This window comes from Labeo rohita, chromosome 8 (genome assembly GCF_022985175.1).
Source record: "Labeo rohita strain BAU-BD-2019 chromosome 8, IGBB_LRoh.1.0, whole genome shotgun sequence".
Lineage (NCBI taxonomy): Eukaryota > Metazoa > Chordata > Actinopteri > Cypriniformes > Cyprinidae > Labeo > Labeo rohita.
The window spans coordinates 8,746,046-8,759,326 of NC_066876.1; the positions used below are offsets into that span (position 1 = coordinate 8,746,046).

Sequence of the window (13,281 nt, forward strand, 5' to 3'; positions counted from 1 at the left end):
TAGGAACAGTGATAGAAATGCTCACCTCTGAACCATCACCAACAATAATAGACTGACACCACAAGGTGGCACTATACATAAACACAGGCCTGAACTTCCATATCTGAGTCATTTGACTTCAGATCAAGTAGATATCCTTTAATCGCAGGCCAACACTGCTTTGAAATGAACTCACAAAGTGTTCTTTATATATTTGTTGGCTGCGTTCTTGTTTTTGTGCCTTTCATACATTTGGTTGTGTTTTCCAACCAGTATTAAATCTCCCTGTGGATCGGAGGCAGATAGTGACCTCATCGGAGTGATAGCGCCACGGGAAATAACATCAGTCACCAGGGGTCATTACCTTCAGTCTCATATACATAGTGTCTGTAAGTAAAGTCACCATGAATTGCACTAGCTATCTTTGATATTACATTATTACATGTGATTTAATGTCAGTGATGTTCATGGGAATTTTAGATCTCACATGACCTATATTTACACACACACACACACACACATGTTGGGTTTCCACATTTCGTGGGGACATTCCATTCCACTTTTTTTTTTTTTGATTTTCAAAACACTTCATTCTGTATGATTTATGACTTTGTTTTCTCATTGAGACCAAATAATGTCCCCATCAGGCGGGGATTTTGGTTAATACCTTCTTTGTGGGGGACATTTTGTCCTCATAGCGTCAACATAGCGTATACCTGAACAATACCTGTGTGTGTGCGTAACTTACATAAAGAAAGAATTAATTTTTTTTTTTCCAAGTAAAAATAATGTTTATTAACATGAATTATTATTTTTTTTTTATTATCATAACTGTTTTCTAAATAAATAAATTATATTTATTCCATTCAAAATTTGGGGACAGATTTTTTTTTTTTTTTTTTTTTTTTTTTTTTAATTGAAACGTTTGAATTTTTAAAAAAATATTAATAGTTGAAATTTAGATAGAAAAATGTTTTAAATTGTGGTAATATTTCACAATATATCTGTAACTTCTTTCCAAAAAACAAAAAACACTAAAAGTTACACAGAACTCCAGCTTCCAAAAAGAAGTATATGTGTGTGTATGCATAAATATATATGTTGTAAAAATATTATATAAAAAAAATCTTGTCAGAATTGCGGCTTTATATCTTGTTGTATCTTTCAATATCTTTATATCTCATGTTTTATTTATTATTTCTCATAACAAAATGTAGGTAATATAATATACATTTCTTAAAAAATATTCTTATATTATATACTATAGTTGAAATTGAAGTTATTAATTAATAGAAAACACAAATCTTACAGAACCCAAACTTTTAAACAGTAGTATATGTATGTATTTATAAATATATATGATATGTTGTAAAAAATATTATAATTCTTAATTATATAATTTATAAAATTAATTAATATATTTATATAAAATCAATTAATATTTATATCATTAATTATATAACTATATAATATAATTTTTTTTCCCCTCAGAATTGCGGCTTTGTATCTTGTTTTATCTTGCGATTCTGACTTTATATCTCACATTTTATTTATTATTTCTCATATTTATAGCATTTTTTATTTATAGCATTTTTTTTTTTTTTTTTAAACAAAACAAAGCTGAAATTGAAGTTCTAAATTAATAGAAAATAGAAATCTTACAGAGCCCAAACTTTTAAACGGTAGTGTGTATATATATGTATATATATATATATATATATATATATATATATACATATGCATCGTTGTATCTTGCGATTCTGACTTGACATGTCACTGTATTGTAAATAAATTATATTTGTATCATACAAAATTTGGAATCAGAATTTAATAAATAAATAAATAAAGCTGAAACTGAAGTTATAAATTAACAAAACATTAATTCATATTTTTGTAATATTTCACAAAATATCCGTGACTTATCTTTCAAAAACATAAAACATTAAAAAGTCTAAAACATTTAAAAAACGTTAAATGTTAAAAACATTTTATGTCTTACTTTTAAAATATCTTGTCAGAATTCCAGCATTTTATCTAGTTGTATCTTGCAATTCTGACGTTATATCTCACATTTCTGACTTTTTTTTTCTTGCAGTTCTGACTTTTTTTCTTAGAAATGTGAGGGGAAAGGTCAAAATTATGAGGAAAAATGTTTTTTTTTTTTTTTTAATCCTGTGGAGAAAACAATCTTGCATAATTAAATCTGAATGTTTTGTTAAGAAAATAAAGTTAGAAATTGAAAGTGGAATAATTAACATAAATTTTAGTTTTATTTTTACATTATTTCTGTGACTTCTTTCAAAAACATAAAGCATTAAAAATCTTGGCCCCTATTTGTTATTATAGTGCGTGTGTGTGTGTGTGTGTGGTATGCAATAAAATAAGCATCTTTACAATAAATGCTAAATAGATAATAAACATTTGCTGAATAATTAATAATAAATAACTGTCTTTTTGTGTGCATACACTGTATAGTGTCTCTCTTTCTGAAGCCTAATAACTATCAGTGTCATTTCCTCCTTGTATTTGTCTATTGTATTACTTTCACTCTCGCTGCAGACTGAGGCCCACTTCTCCATTTGTATTCCCTCGTCTTTATTCCACCTGGAATGGACTCCAGATGTTGTTCGGGGAGAGGGAGATACTGCTTGCTCGGCGATATGAGCTCGAAAAAGAAAAGCAATGGGGGAATAGGAGGGAGTTAGCGAAAGTGAGAGCGAGAATGTTGGAAGGACATAAAAGTTTGTCTGGATGCCATTAAGTACAATTTGATGTAATGTGCAGTTTGGGACGTGACATTTTAAATGGAAACTGCGTACCAGATGAGGAGGCTTCGGGGGTCTCGGAGGTGGGGAGGCAACGTGCTCCAAACGTTATTTAAAGTGCAGGATAAACAGACCTCGGTCGTAGGCGCCGCGGTGCGCGTTTGCCCGCTTCCGGAAGCAATCGGAATCGCCTTTCCCACAGGCCCTCATTCCGCAGCGCGGTATCGAGTACAGCAATAACAAACGTGGCTTTGCACGATTTTAGCTAGAACACAGTGCCCCTTTGTGCGAGCGGGCAGCGCTCACACGTCTGAACCTGTGGCGCAGGACGCGAACGTCAACCTCAATTGAAAACCTCTATCCGTTTACTCCGCAGTATTTTCAAAACGCGCCCTCAGCCTGTTTTTTAAGGCAAAGCTACGGTTTCCCGTTTCTCCGCTTCTTGTATATCAAAAGGGGTCGGTTTTAAAATTAAAAGTTGCCGTTTTAAAATAAAACAACGCTGGATTTATGCTCTGCTGGAAGCGAAGTTGACTAGCAGTACAGTTTGAGTATCAAAGACCTGAGGAAATCAAGTCTGGTGTGTGTTGGGAATTTTAAAGCATGGCCCATAAACATCTCAGCGGTCCATATCTGGTTCCTCTTTCCCGAGCTCTTTGTGAAACTTTTGAACATTTATTCTGACAGGAGCATTTTTCCCTCCATAGCAAATGGCTGATAAGAATATTTTAGTAGCAGCTGAAGAGACATGTTGTTTTTATAATGATGACAAACTGAATTGCAAGAACTTCAAAATAAGCCCTAATCCTTCAGATTCTGTCTCTGTGGTTTTCTATTGGTTCGTCTGAAGGTTAACCTCAACCAGTCTGTGTATACTGCTTGACACATGGCCATCATCCACACATTTTGTCTTAGCGTTGAAATATAATTGCCTGCCGCTCACTTCTTGGCTGTTTTGGAGTCCTCAGTTTATTAAACAACTGGAGCATTTAAACCTATTTTTATTAATTCATAGTCCAGCAGTAGTGTAAACACCAATTAGTAAGGGAGGATGTAGTTTTGAAAATAGCTGATAACTTTAACAGCGATTCCAAATGGGTTCAATATGTTATTACATGTTTACAATACTGTAATAACACAGTAATAGGTAATGCGTAAGGCTCTGCAAAAGTGTGGTTTTCATTTCCTCAGCCGTGCATTTGTGAAGTGTTGACACAGCTGTAAGTATAAGTCAAATACTGGTTTCACTGGAGAAATGCTTACAGTATGCGAACACTGTGAAAGCGTCCTACAACTGCTTACTTAAGTCAGCAAGTTCTGTTGTATTTGTTCTGTCAGAACCATGAGAAACAAACTTAGAGGCAACTGTATATCTATCATTCTTGATGACCTGTTTCCTGGATGTATTAAATTTCTCCTCTTTGGTTCTCAGACCCCATGAGCTCTGTACACATCGCAGCCAAAGCCTCGTTCAGGCTCCTATGGTCCAGTCGCACGCAAAGATCCAAGGAGGCACTGACAGCCGCGAGGATTGACCAACTGGGTCATAGTGCCTGATATGTAGACAGCAGCGACGATATGAATAAGGCCGTGTCTAAACAGATATCTGTTAGTAATGTAAAAAGAGACAGAAAGTTTTGTGGCTATTAAAGAAAAATGGCCTACCAAATGCTGCCGTTCCTGAGGGATTCTCACACTAGACATTCCTCATGCATTGGTCATATAATTAAAACCTTTTCAAAGATGCTCTAGTTAGACATTAGTTATCCATTTATCTACTAAAAGTGCACAAAAATCCACATTTAAAACTTGGTTTGCTCTTTTACCTGAAATAGCTGATAAATGCTTGTAATCCAATAAATACTCATTTTAATAATCTAAAGAACCTTGTTTTGAGAACCTTTTGTACATTGGAAAGTTTCAGTGGATTTCAAAAATTTTTCAAGGAGCCATCAATGGCAATTATAAACCTTTATTTTTAGTTTTCTGTTAAACCTGGCACTGTATATTACAAATATGATTGGCAATTCACTTTGGATAAAAACATCTGCAAAATGAATAAATGAAAATGCACATGCATATGTTCCTGGAAATACTGAGATACAGAAGAAAAAAGATTACATTGTGATTATATTATATCATATTGTATTGTATTGTATTGTATTACAATACATTACATTAAATCATTAAATATGCTTAAGCAAAAAAATTATATATATATATTTTTTATTTCTTACTGTTTCTGATGATTTTCTGTGGACATAGATTGTGTTTGTTTACTTTTTCTTTCCTTTAATTTTATTTTTTTTCCTTCTACACACTGAAGTCATTTTATTTTTATTATTCTTTTCACATTTTAATGTATTTGAGGATTTGCTGTGGATATAGATTTTTGTCCTCTTTCTTTTTCTTTCCTTTAATTTCTATTTCCCTTAAATTTTTAATTTGATAATTTATTTGATCGAAAATACAGAAAAAACAGTAATATTGTGAAATATTATTGGAATTTAAAATATGTTTTCTATTTTAATATACCTTAAGTGCTGGGCAATGATTAATCACAATTAATCGCATGTATGCGAGTATGTGTGTGTGTGTGTGTGTGTGTGTGTGTGTATATATATATATATATATATATTAATATAAACATATACATGTAAATATTTTCAAAATATAAACTGTGTGTGTTTATATATACATAAATATACACAGTACACACATATAAACAAAGTTTTATTTTAGATGTTATTTTGGATCTATATATTATATATATTTATTTATTAATTATTATTGTTATTATTATTATATCAGTGCTGTTATTTTAATTTTACCTTGAGAGCATAAATGCCGAAAATATCAAAATAGATTATACTTTATTAATGTAAATCAATTCCGTAAATGCAAATACACAGTATGTTATTTTATTACTCTAAAGCATAATCTGAATAATGTAAAATGTTCCGTGTTACCATAAATAGATCGATATCGGTGGCATTGAATTAGCTGCGCTAGGACCGCGCGGCTCCGGGAGAGGAATGTGCGCACTGAGGCTGGAGCTGAATGTGAGTGTGACAGGATGGCAGAGGAAAAGCGCCAGAGTCCTGGAATTAAGATCGGGACCGTTATCCAAAGTCAGATTGCGACTGACACCACACGGACCCCGGAGCGCACCGGAGCCGCAGCGCGTCATGTTTGCTGATGCGCGACCGGAACTTTTTGACTAATCAAATTGCATTTTTCTGTGAAATACTCCGGGAGAAAGTATGGACAACAGCTGCTTTGAGGAATCGTAATTGCGGTGCGCTCAAAAAGCACACGAGTAACAACTTCACTTTTCTTTAGAAAGGCGACAAAGTGACATTTCTGCGCGTCGCTCGTTTGCGCTCGTCAGAAGTTTTTAAAGTGCTACAGAATTCTTCGCTTTCATTTGGGACGTGCAGGAAATATTGGAAATATGACATGATGGATGTATTTTACTGCATCTGTGACAGGAGTGCTGTCATGTTTTAACACAAGTAAGAGTGTTGCAGTCTAACGTGGTGATCTATCCATTCATACTTGGATAGGCGTAACTAGTTCTCATTGCTGTGTTTTTCATCACTGATACTTTATTATCAGTCAGAAAAAATTGTGCCCTGATGTCATGGGCTGACCTGGGACCGCACAGTTGATAGTGTGGGGGACAATGTCGGGACCCTGCGTCCGCATCCCGTTTTGGGTTCGTGTGTTTCTCCTGCTGCTGTTTCACAGAGTCTCTGCGGGCTGTCCGGAGCTCCTTTCCAGCGGCTGCAGCTGCGCAGAGGACCGCGGCAAAGCTCACACTGCGCCCGGGGCGCGGAGAAAAGTGAGTTGCGTTGGGAAGGAGCTGACTGAAACGCCCGAAGTCAGCCTGCTTCCCAACAGAACCGTTTCTCTGTGAGTATTTCATTCATTTCATTCTTTAGCAACACAAACACCGCGTATTTCATGCAAACAACAAATTGCCTACTCAACTACAATGACATTACCAAGTCAATATAATTATATTAAGCTCATGTTTGTGTTACATTTCTGACCCAAATCTTCATGATTGGTTTGTGCAGCAAATTATACCTGAGTTTGTAGTGGGATATGTGGTGTTGTTTGAGACTATATACAAGATTATAAACCAAAATTCTCCAAAATGCTAGTTTCAAGTAATTGATTTCAAGCAAATCTTTGAGGATGTACGACTTTAGCAAACGAGATTGCGTGAATGATTGATAGCACAGTGATTTACAGTATATATCACTGATATGGCATTGATTAGGAAGTGTATGTATACTATCTACCATAAAAATTAAAACCAGCATTAAAGATGTAAACTGCCATTACAAGAGTGATAAAGCACTTTTTGGTGTCTACAAGATCTTAATGGACAGCAGCTTTGAGCAGCTGTCAAAATGTAACTCTATATGGGGAGTCCAGCAACTGCAAGCATTTTTACATTTCTCTTTACAACTCTTTGATTAATACAAACATATATAACATATTTTGGTATAAGAAACATTTACAGTAAAGTTAATATTCTTACAGTGAGAGAGACTAGATTTTAAAATAACATTTTATTTAGGAGTTTAGTAGTCATTGGATGGAGAAAGTTATAACCCTTATTAAAATTAAATAATATTAAAATAATAATCTAAATATGAATGATTAACCAATTGTTTCTCAAATAAGAGCACATCTCTGTGTACTAAAATTGCTGCGATGCATTCATATTGCACTGATTTGTTTTAATGTCAATATTTGTTTAAAGCAAAACTGATTAATTGAACTGATTTGATTCATACGGTGTGTATTTCATAACCAGTTTTACAGTTGGCCAAACTCACAGCCATAATACAATATTTTATGGTAACTGCTCCTACCAAGAGCAGCATCTCTCATTACGCGCTGTTACAACTTTTGACCAACATCAAGAGATAAAGTAAGTTTATAGGATGAATTAAAACGCGTTGGAACTTTAAAAGTAGAAATGACTTTTAATGTCATAATCTTTTTTTTTTGGGCTTTGAATAAATGGAACAATTACACCCTACTGAGACACATTGTTTACATACTGTACTACCAGCTCATTGCTCCTTTACATGTATTTTCCTTCAGCAAGTTATGAGGGATGAGGTGAGGTGAGAATTATGAACAGACTGAAGCACTGACTAGGAGCTTGCTGCAGAACTCAACGCTGACGTATTGTCAAAGCCCTGTCATTTTACACATGCCTTTCATCCGAAAGATGTGCTTCACGTTCGCATCCCTCCCACCCTGTCCACACGCACGCCCTCAAGCTTTCAGCTGACTTGGCCACGCTAAAAAAGAATAAAAAGAAACACATTTCACCCCCCCTCCGTATCTGTGCGCTTTAATGGCCGTCAGTCTCCTTCCTTTCCCAGTGCTGCAATATCCCAGTCTGTTCATAATGGACCATATTCGTGTTGTCTGTGCAGGAAGGAAGCTAAACCCACTCCAAAGTGTGGCCATATCTAGTTATGACCTATTGTGTTATTACCTGTTAGTCTTGATGACTATTATAGTGCTTGAGAGCAGGTCTGTGGGTGTTTTGGGCGCCCGTATAAAATACTTGTCGGACAAAGTATGCACTTAATCCTGGTGTGAGACAAGGGAGATCAGTCTAGAGCTACGTCTATTTGTTTTGGTGAGGAGAGCACTATTTTTCGTCTGTTTCTTGACATGGACAATGCCTTTAGTAGTATCCGTCTGAAAATTGGTGCGGAAAAGCAAAAATTAAACACTCGCCGTTTCAGAGCTCTTGTCTTCCCGTGATGCCCTTGTGCTCCCCTTCCCAGCGGGAGCAGAATCACCCTGCACATGGCTGTCGTAAAAACATAAACATTAAAAGCGTTCGAAACGCCGCGAACAAGCCCAGGAGAGGAGTATGCAGCCAGAGGATTGGTCCCCTCGGAGGAGGAGGCCCAGGGTAGCCAGGACTCCATTTAAAGAGGCTAGTGGTTCTGCTTAATAACCGCTCACATCTGCTCAACACATTGCCTCTGCGAAACCAGAGGAAATGGACTGAAAAAAAAGATAGGAAGGGGGCAAAAGTAGGCTGGGTGGCAGACGATGGAGGCGGTTGGAGACAAGCTCACATGAGCCTTTGCACCTCTTAACATCATTTATTTGTTTTCCGAACATGTGGAAAGCACACCGTGTGGCACTTTTATGAGGCTTTGTGTGTTAGAAGTAAAGTATTCATAGTCTCTTGCCCCCCGAAGGGAAAATGAGCAACGGTTAATGAATATGCTGCGCTCAGCACTAGTTTAGTTGGGTGTTTCTCAAGGTGGTTGATCTGACTGTTTCTCAGGATTGTCTTTCTAGATAGAGATTGTTCAAAGTTGCGTCAATGCTGTTGTTTTTGCGGACATTCCTTGAGATTGTCCAAACAGCATTCAAGGTCCCAGGTGCACACTGGGATACATCATCTGTCTCTTTCCCACAAATCTCTCTCCTGCTACTCTCTTACTCACTAGGACAAAATGTGGAATGTTGGTATAAAATAAGTCCTATAAAATAGCTCCTCTCTGCTTGAATGGGAAGAGCTCCAAAATTGCTTAAGATTTCATATTTCAAATCCGAGATAAAATCTTGACAGTAATGGTGTCAGAGGTTTAGCAAATCACACAAAAAATGATTGAAATTTCCAAACTGATTCTTCTGTTTCTACACTGTCATGAACAACTTGCCCGTTTAGGACCCCAAGGCAATTCCATTTGCTGATCTGTTAATGGGTGCTTTATTCAGTGCCTAATAAGCCCCATTTACACTTAAGCCCTTGGTGCCCAATTCTGATTTGCTGACTATATCAGATTTTTGAAAGACCATCTTAAATCATGTATTGAAGATGTCATGAATTGAGGAAACATTTCCCTTGATCTTTTGACATATAACAGGTTGATATACTATAAAAAACTTGGGCTGCCCTGGCTGACAAGTAGTTGTTTATTTTAAGCATTAGTTGACTATTAGTTGCACATTTTTGAATAAACCATATAAATCATAGTAATGAGCCGTTATTGACTACGTAGCCTAATAAGCACTCAAGCGCACATGCAGATATAATAATTATGAATGTATCAGGGGGAAAAAAATGACATGAAGGCTGCATTAACATTTATTTATAAACTAGTGCTTTCTTTGTTTTCGGCATAAGATGAAGTTGGCGACACTGACTCGTCATCTCCACAGTAGTGATGCACCTGTATGCAAGTTTCATACAGGTTACATAATCTGAGAATATTTGTTTTTTATTATCTGAATTGGTCAATTTAAAAATAGACATTTCACTTTCTATAGATATATGTCTGTAAGGCAAGTATACATGGAGTTTCGAAGTTTCACGTTCAAGTTCACAAAGATTGAGACGGCAGAAAGCGCATCCTGTTTGCTTTAATTATTTTACAAAAGCACAAGGCTTCGTTGTTATTGTGAGTGCACACAAATAAATGTAGAGTCTTTACAGATTCGAAAGAGTATTGCTTTTATCTGTATGACCAAAAATTAGTATTTTAAAAGCAAGTGACCGCACTGGCGCCTCCATCTGTCCTGCAGTAGGTGCGCTAACTATTCAGCTTCCACACTCCACACAGACACTTCAATAATGCATTTTTCTAGTGATAGGTGAGCGTTTGGATGTGATGCCCGATGTACTATATTACCACATAGACCAGCCGTTAATGATCTATACGTCACAGACTGCGTGACTTTGCCACTTCCTGTGGATTTTTTTTTTCTGAGACTAAATGACTAATTGTGGTCGATCAAGCCTCTTCTTGTTGACGATTAGGGAGCAGCCCTAATAAAAACATTATGTACGTTTCAGAACAAAACTTTCTCGTTAGTTTAAAAAGAGCTTTTACTGAAAAGAAGCTCAGAAAATGACTCGTTTTGAAATATGTCACCTACTTCCACATCACTGGCCCTGCCCACTGATACACACTTGTAGTAGGAGATACTAGAGAGACACAAACACAGGTCATTACAAGATTGCAAGACACTGTGTAGTGTAAGTTGTGAAAAATAGTCTTTTGATCGTCTTCCTTGTGATCTTTTATTGAGATCAAACACAAGAGCTGTTGCATCGTCACAAATTCATTTTTCTTTCAGGTCAAAAGCAGATGCTTGAAGTATGTCAGAAATAGAACGGAACATCAGTTTACTGTCAGGGATTTGTTTTGTCAATCTGTGTAGAACGAATTGCTTAATGCAGTGGGTTCTGTTGTCTGTAGTCTCACTGCGCGGTAAAATAAGGAAAGAGCTCCTGATCGCGTCAGTGAAACACTGTTTGTTTGTTTGCTTTACACAAGACAGTATGATGCAGGCTGTTTCAGAGAGACTGAAAGTAAATCATGATGCAGTGATGAGTCTGCAACTTTACTTGTGACTCTTGAATGCGCAATCGCCTATAAAAACAGACCGTTTTGCAGAGAGGCTCAAAACCAGGATTAAAAATAGCCTGTTACTTACTGTTTTTTTCATGTAAAATCACACTAAGATTATAAATGGACCTCAGAGAACATGATAAAGTAACAAAAAAATGCAGTTCATTAAATGACCCTTATTCATTATCTGCAATTGCACTTTGCTCTTGGTGAAACAACCAGAGGTAGATGTACTGATCCGGAAAAAAGCATATACCTGACGTCATTCACCATCGTTGCTTTTCCAATGACATACGACTCTCATTGACGGGAGTGCTCGTGTCCAATTTATATCAGATTTATTTCCATATGACCTGCGCCACATGGGAGGAAAAAATTGTAATTGGTTCGCTTGAACCATGAAATGGAAAATGTAGCCATGATGTATTTTTGTAGGTTAAAATCCAGAAACAAATGAGCAAATTTTAACAGTTTTTCTAATTGTCTTTAAAAAAGGCAGTTGCTAACAAGTGGTTGAATAGACTATAGTGGTTGTCTGGGACATTAAACCTGAAATAGTAAACCCATTTATTTACTAGTCCACTTTTATAGTATCATTGTGTTTATAATCATACAAACTATTCTAAGAACCATAAGAGTTTTCAGATTGAAGCTTAAAGGGTTCACCCAAAAAAATAATTCTGTCATTAATTGCTCACTTATGTCATTCCAAACCCGTAAGACCTTCATTCATCTTTGGAATACAAATTAAAATAATTTCGATGAAATCCAAGAGCTTTTTCACTCTGTATAGACAGTAACACATTGTTTTTTTTCTTTGCACTGTTATTTTGGACTGTTTTAACAATGCTCTTACTTACTTTCTGAGTCTTGAACGTGGTAGTTGCATTGCTGTCTATGCAGGGTCAGAAAGCTCTTGGATTTCATCAGAAATATCTTAATTTGTGTTCTGAAGTTTGCCTTACGGGTTTGGAACCACATGAGGATGAGTAATTAATGACAGAATTATCATTTTTGGGTAAACTAGCCCTTGCTGAAGTCAGATGACCAAGGTGTAGGTTAATTTTTTTTTCTTCTGGTGATTGTGTTTAGGCTTAAAAATGTATCAAAGTTTTGTTAATTTGTGAAGATTGTCTTGATGAACAAAACACTTAAGAGTCATAAACCTGTGTTGGTCACAGAGCTTGTTTTCTGCAATAATCCAAAAGAAAAATCCTATTGATTTTCGTCTAGGGAAACTGGGTTATCCCAATAAAACATATCATTACAGCACTTTTAATAAAAATACTACAGAGTCATTTTATGATGTACTGTATGTCATCTGAAAAATGCCAACTTTTGTGTGAAGATGGTTAAATGGTTTGCCTAAATTGTTTATGACACCAGCATTTTAAGCATTACAATTTATCCTATTAATTTTTCTGAGTTGTCTGTTTCTTTGACCTTGTAAAGTCTCTGTCAGTACTGTGCCAGGGAGAGAAGGGGAACTATGGATAGTGTTTCATTGATATCGCAGTACTGTATATCATATACATTTTTGCTTCAGAGTAATGTAACACTCAGAAAAAGTCATTTTAGCTCTAACCGTAAATAACTGATCGTGTGTTCTGTGATCTGACCAACTTTAGCTAAACAGACCGGCCTCAAGAGGTCAGAATGTGATTTCTGGGGTCAGTCATTTTGGTAAAGGTTATCTGTTGGACCAGCTGCAGGCCTGCAACACAACATCTGGCATTCCTCAGCTGATTAGGTTAGATAAGCAGATGGCATCCCATAATCTGATTGGTGTAGAGGGAAAATGTGGGGGAGTGACCTCAGTAATTACCCAAAATCTTATTCTCCTTCCTTATTGTTCATCCACTGAACGTAGCCTGAATGAATCAGTTAATAATGGCGATGCAAATAACACACTTAAGTCCAGTTGCTTTAGCAATATACATCATCTTTCATTTGTTTAATCAAAAATGCATACAAACATAACATTGTGAAATGTTATTACTATTTAAAATAACTGTGATTTATTCCTGTGGGCAAAGCGGAATTTTCATCAGCCGTCACTCCAGTCTTTAGTGTCACTTTTATATGTTAAATGGATAATAAGTGATATAAAGTGGTATAAAGTT

General features: G+C 35.9%; 1 protein-coding gene across 1 annotated transcript in view; it reads left to right on the plus strand.

Annotated features, from left to right (window-relative positions):
* The first annotated feature begins 5,805 nt into the window (after nucleotides 1-5,805).
* The window catches only part of adgra2 (adhesion G protein-coupled receptor A2), a 92,655-nt gene continuing 85,179 nt past the window's right edge, over nucleotides 5,806-13,281 (plus strand). Inside the window, exon 1 of the mRNA XM_051117012.1 lies at nucleotides 5,806-6,659. Within this exon, the coding sequence (XP_050972969.1) occupies nucleotides 6,430-6,659 (230 nt within the window). The 5' untranslated portion in view covers nucleotides 5,806-6,429. The remainder of the gene's footprint in view (nucleotides 6,660-13,281) is intronic.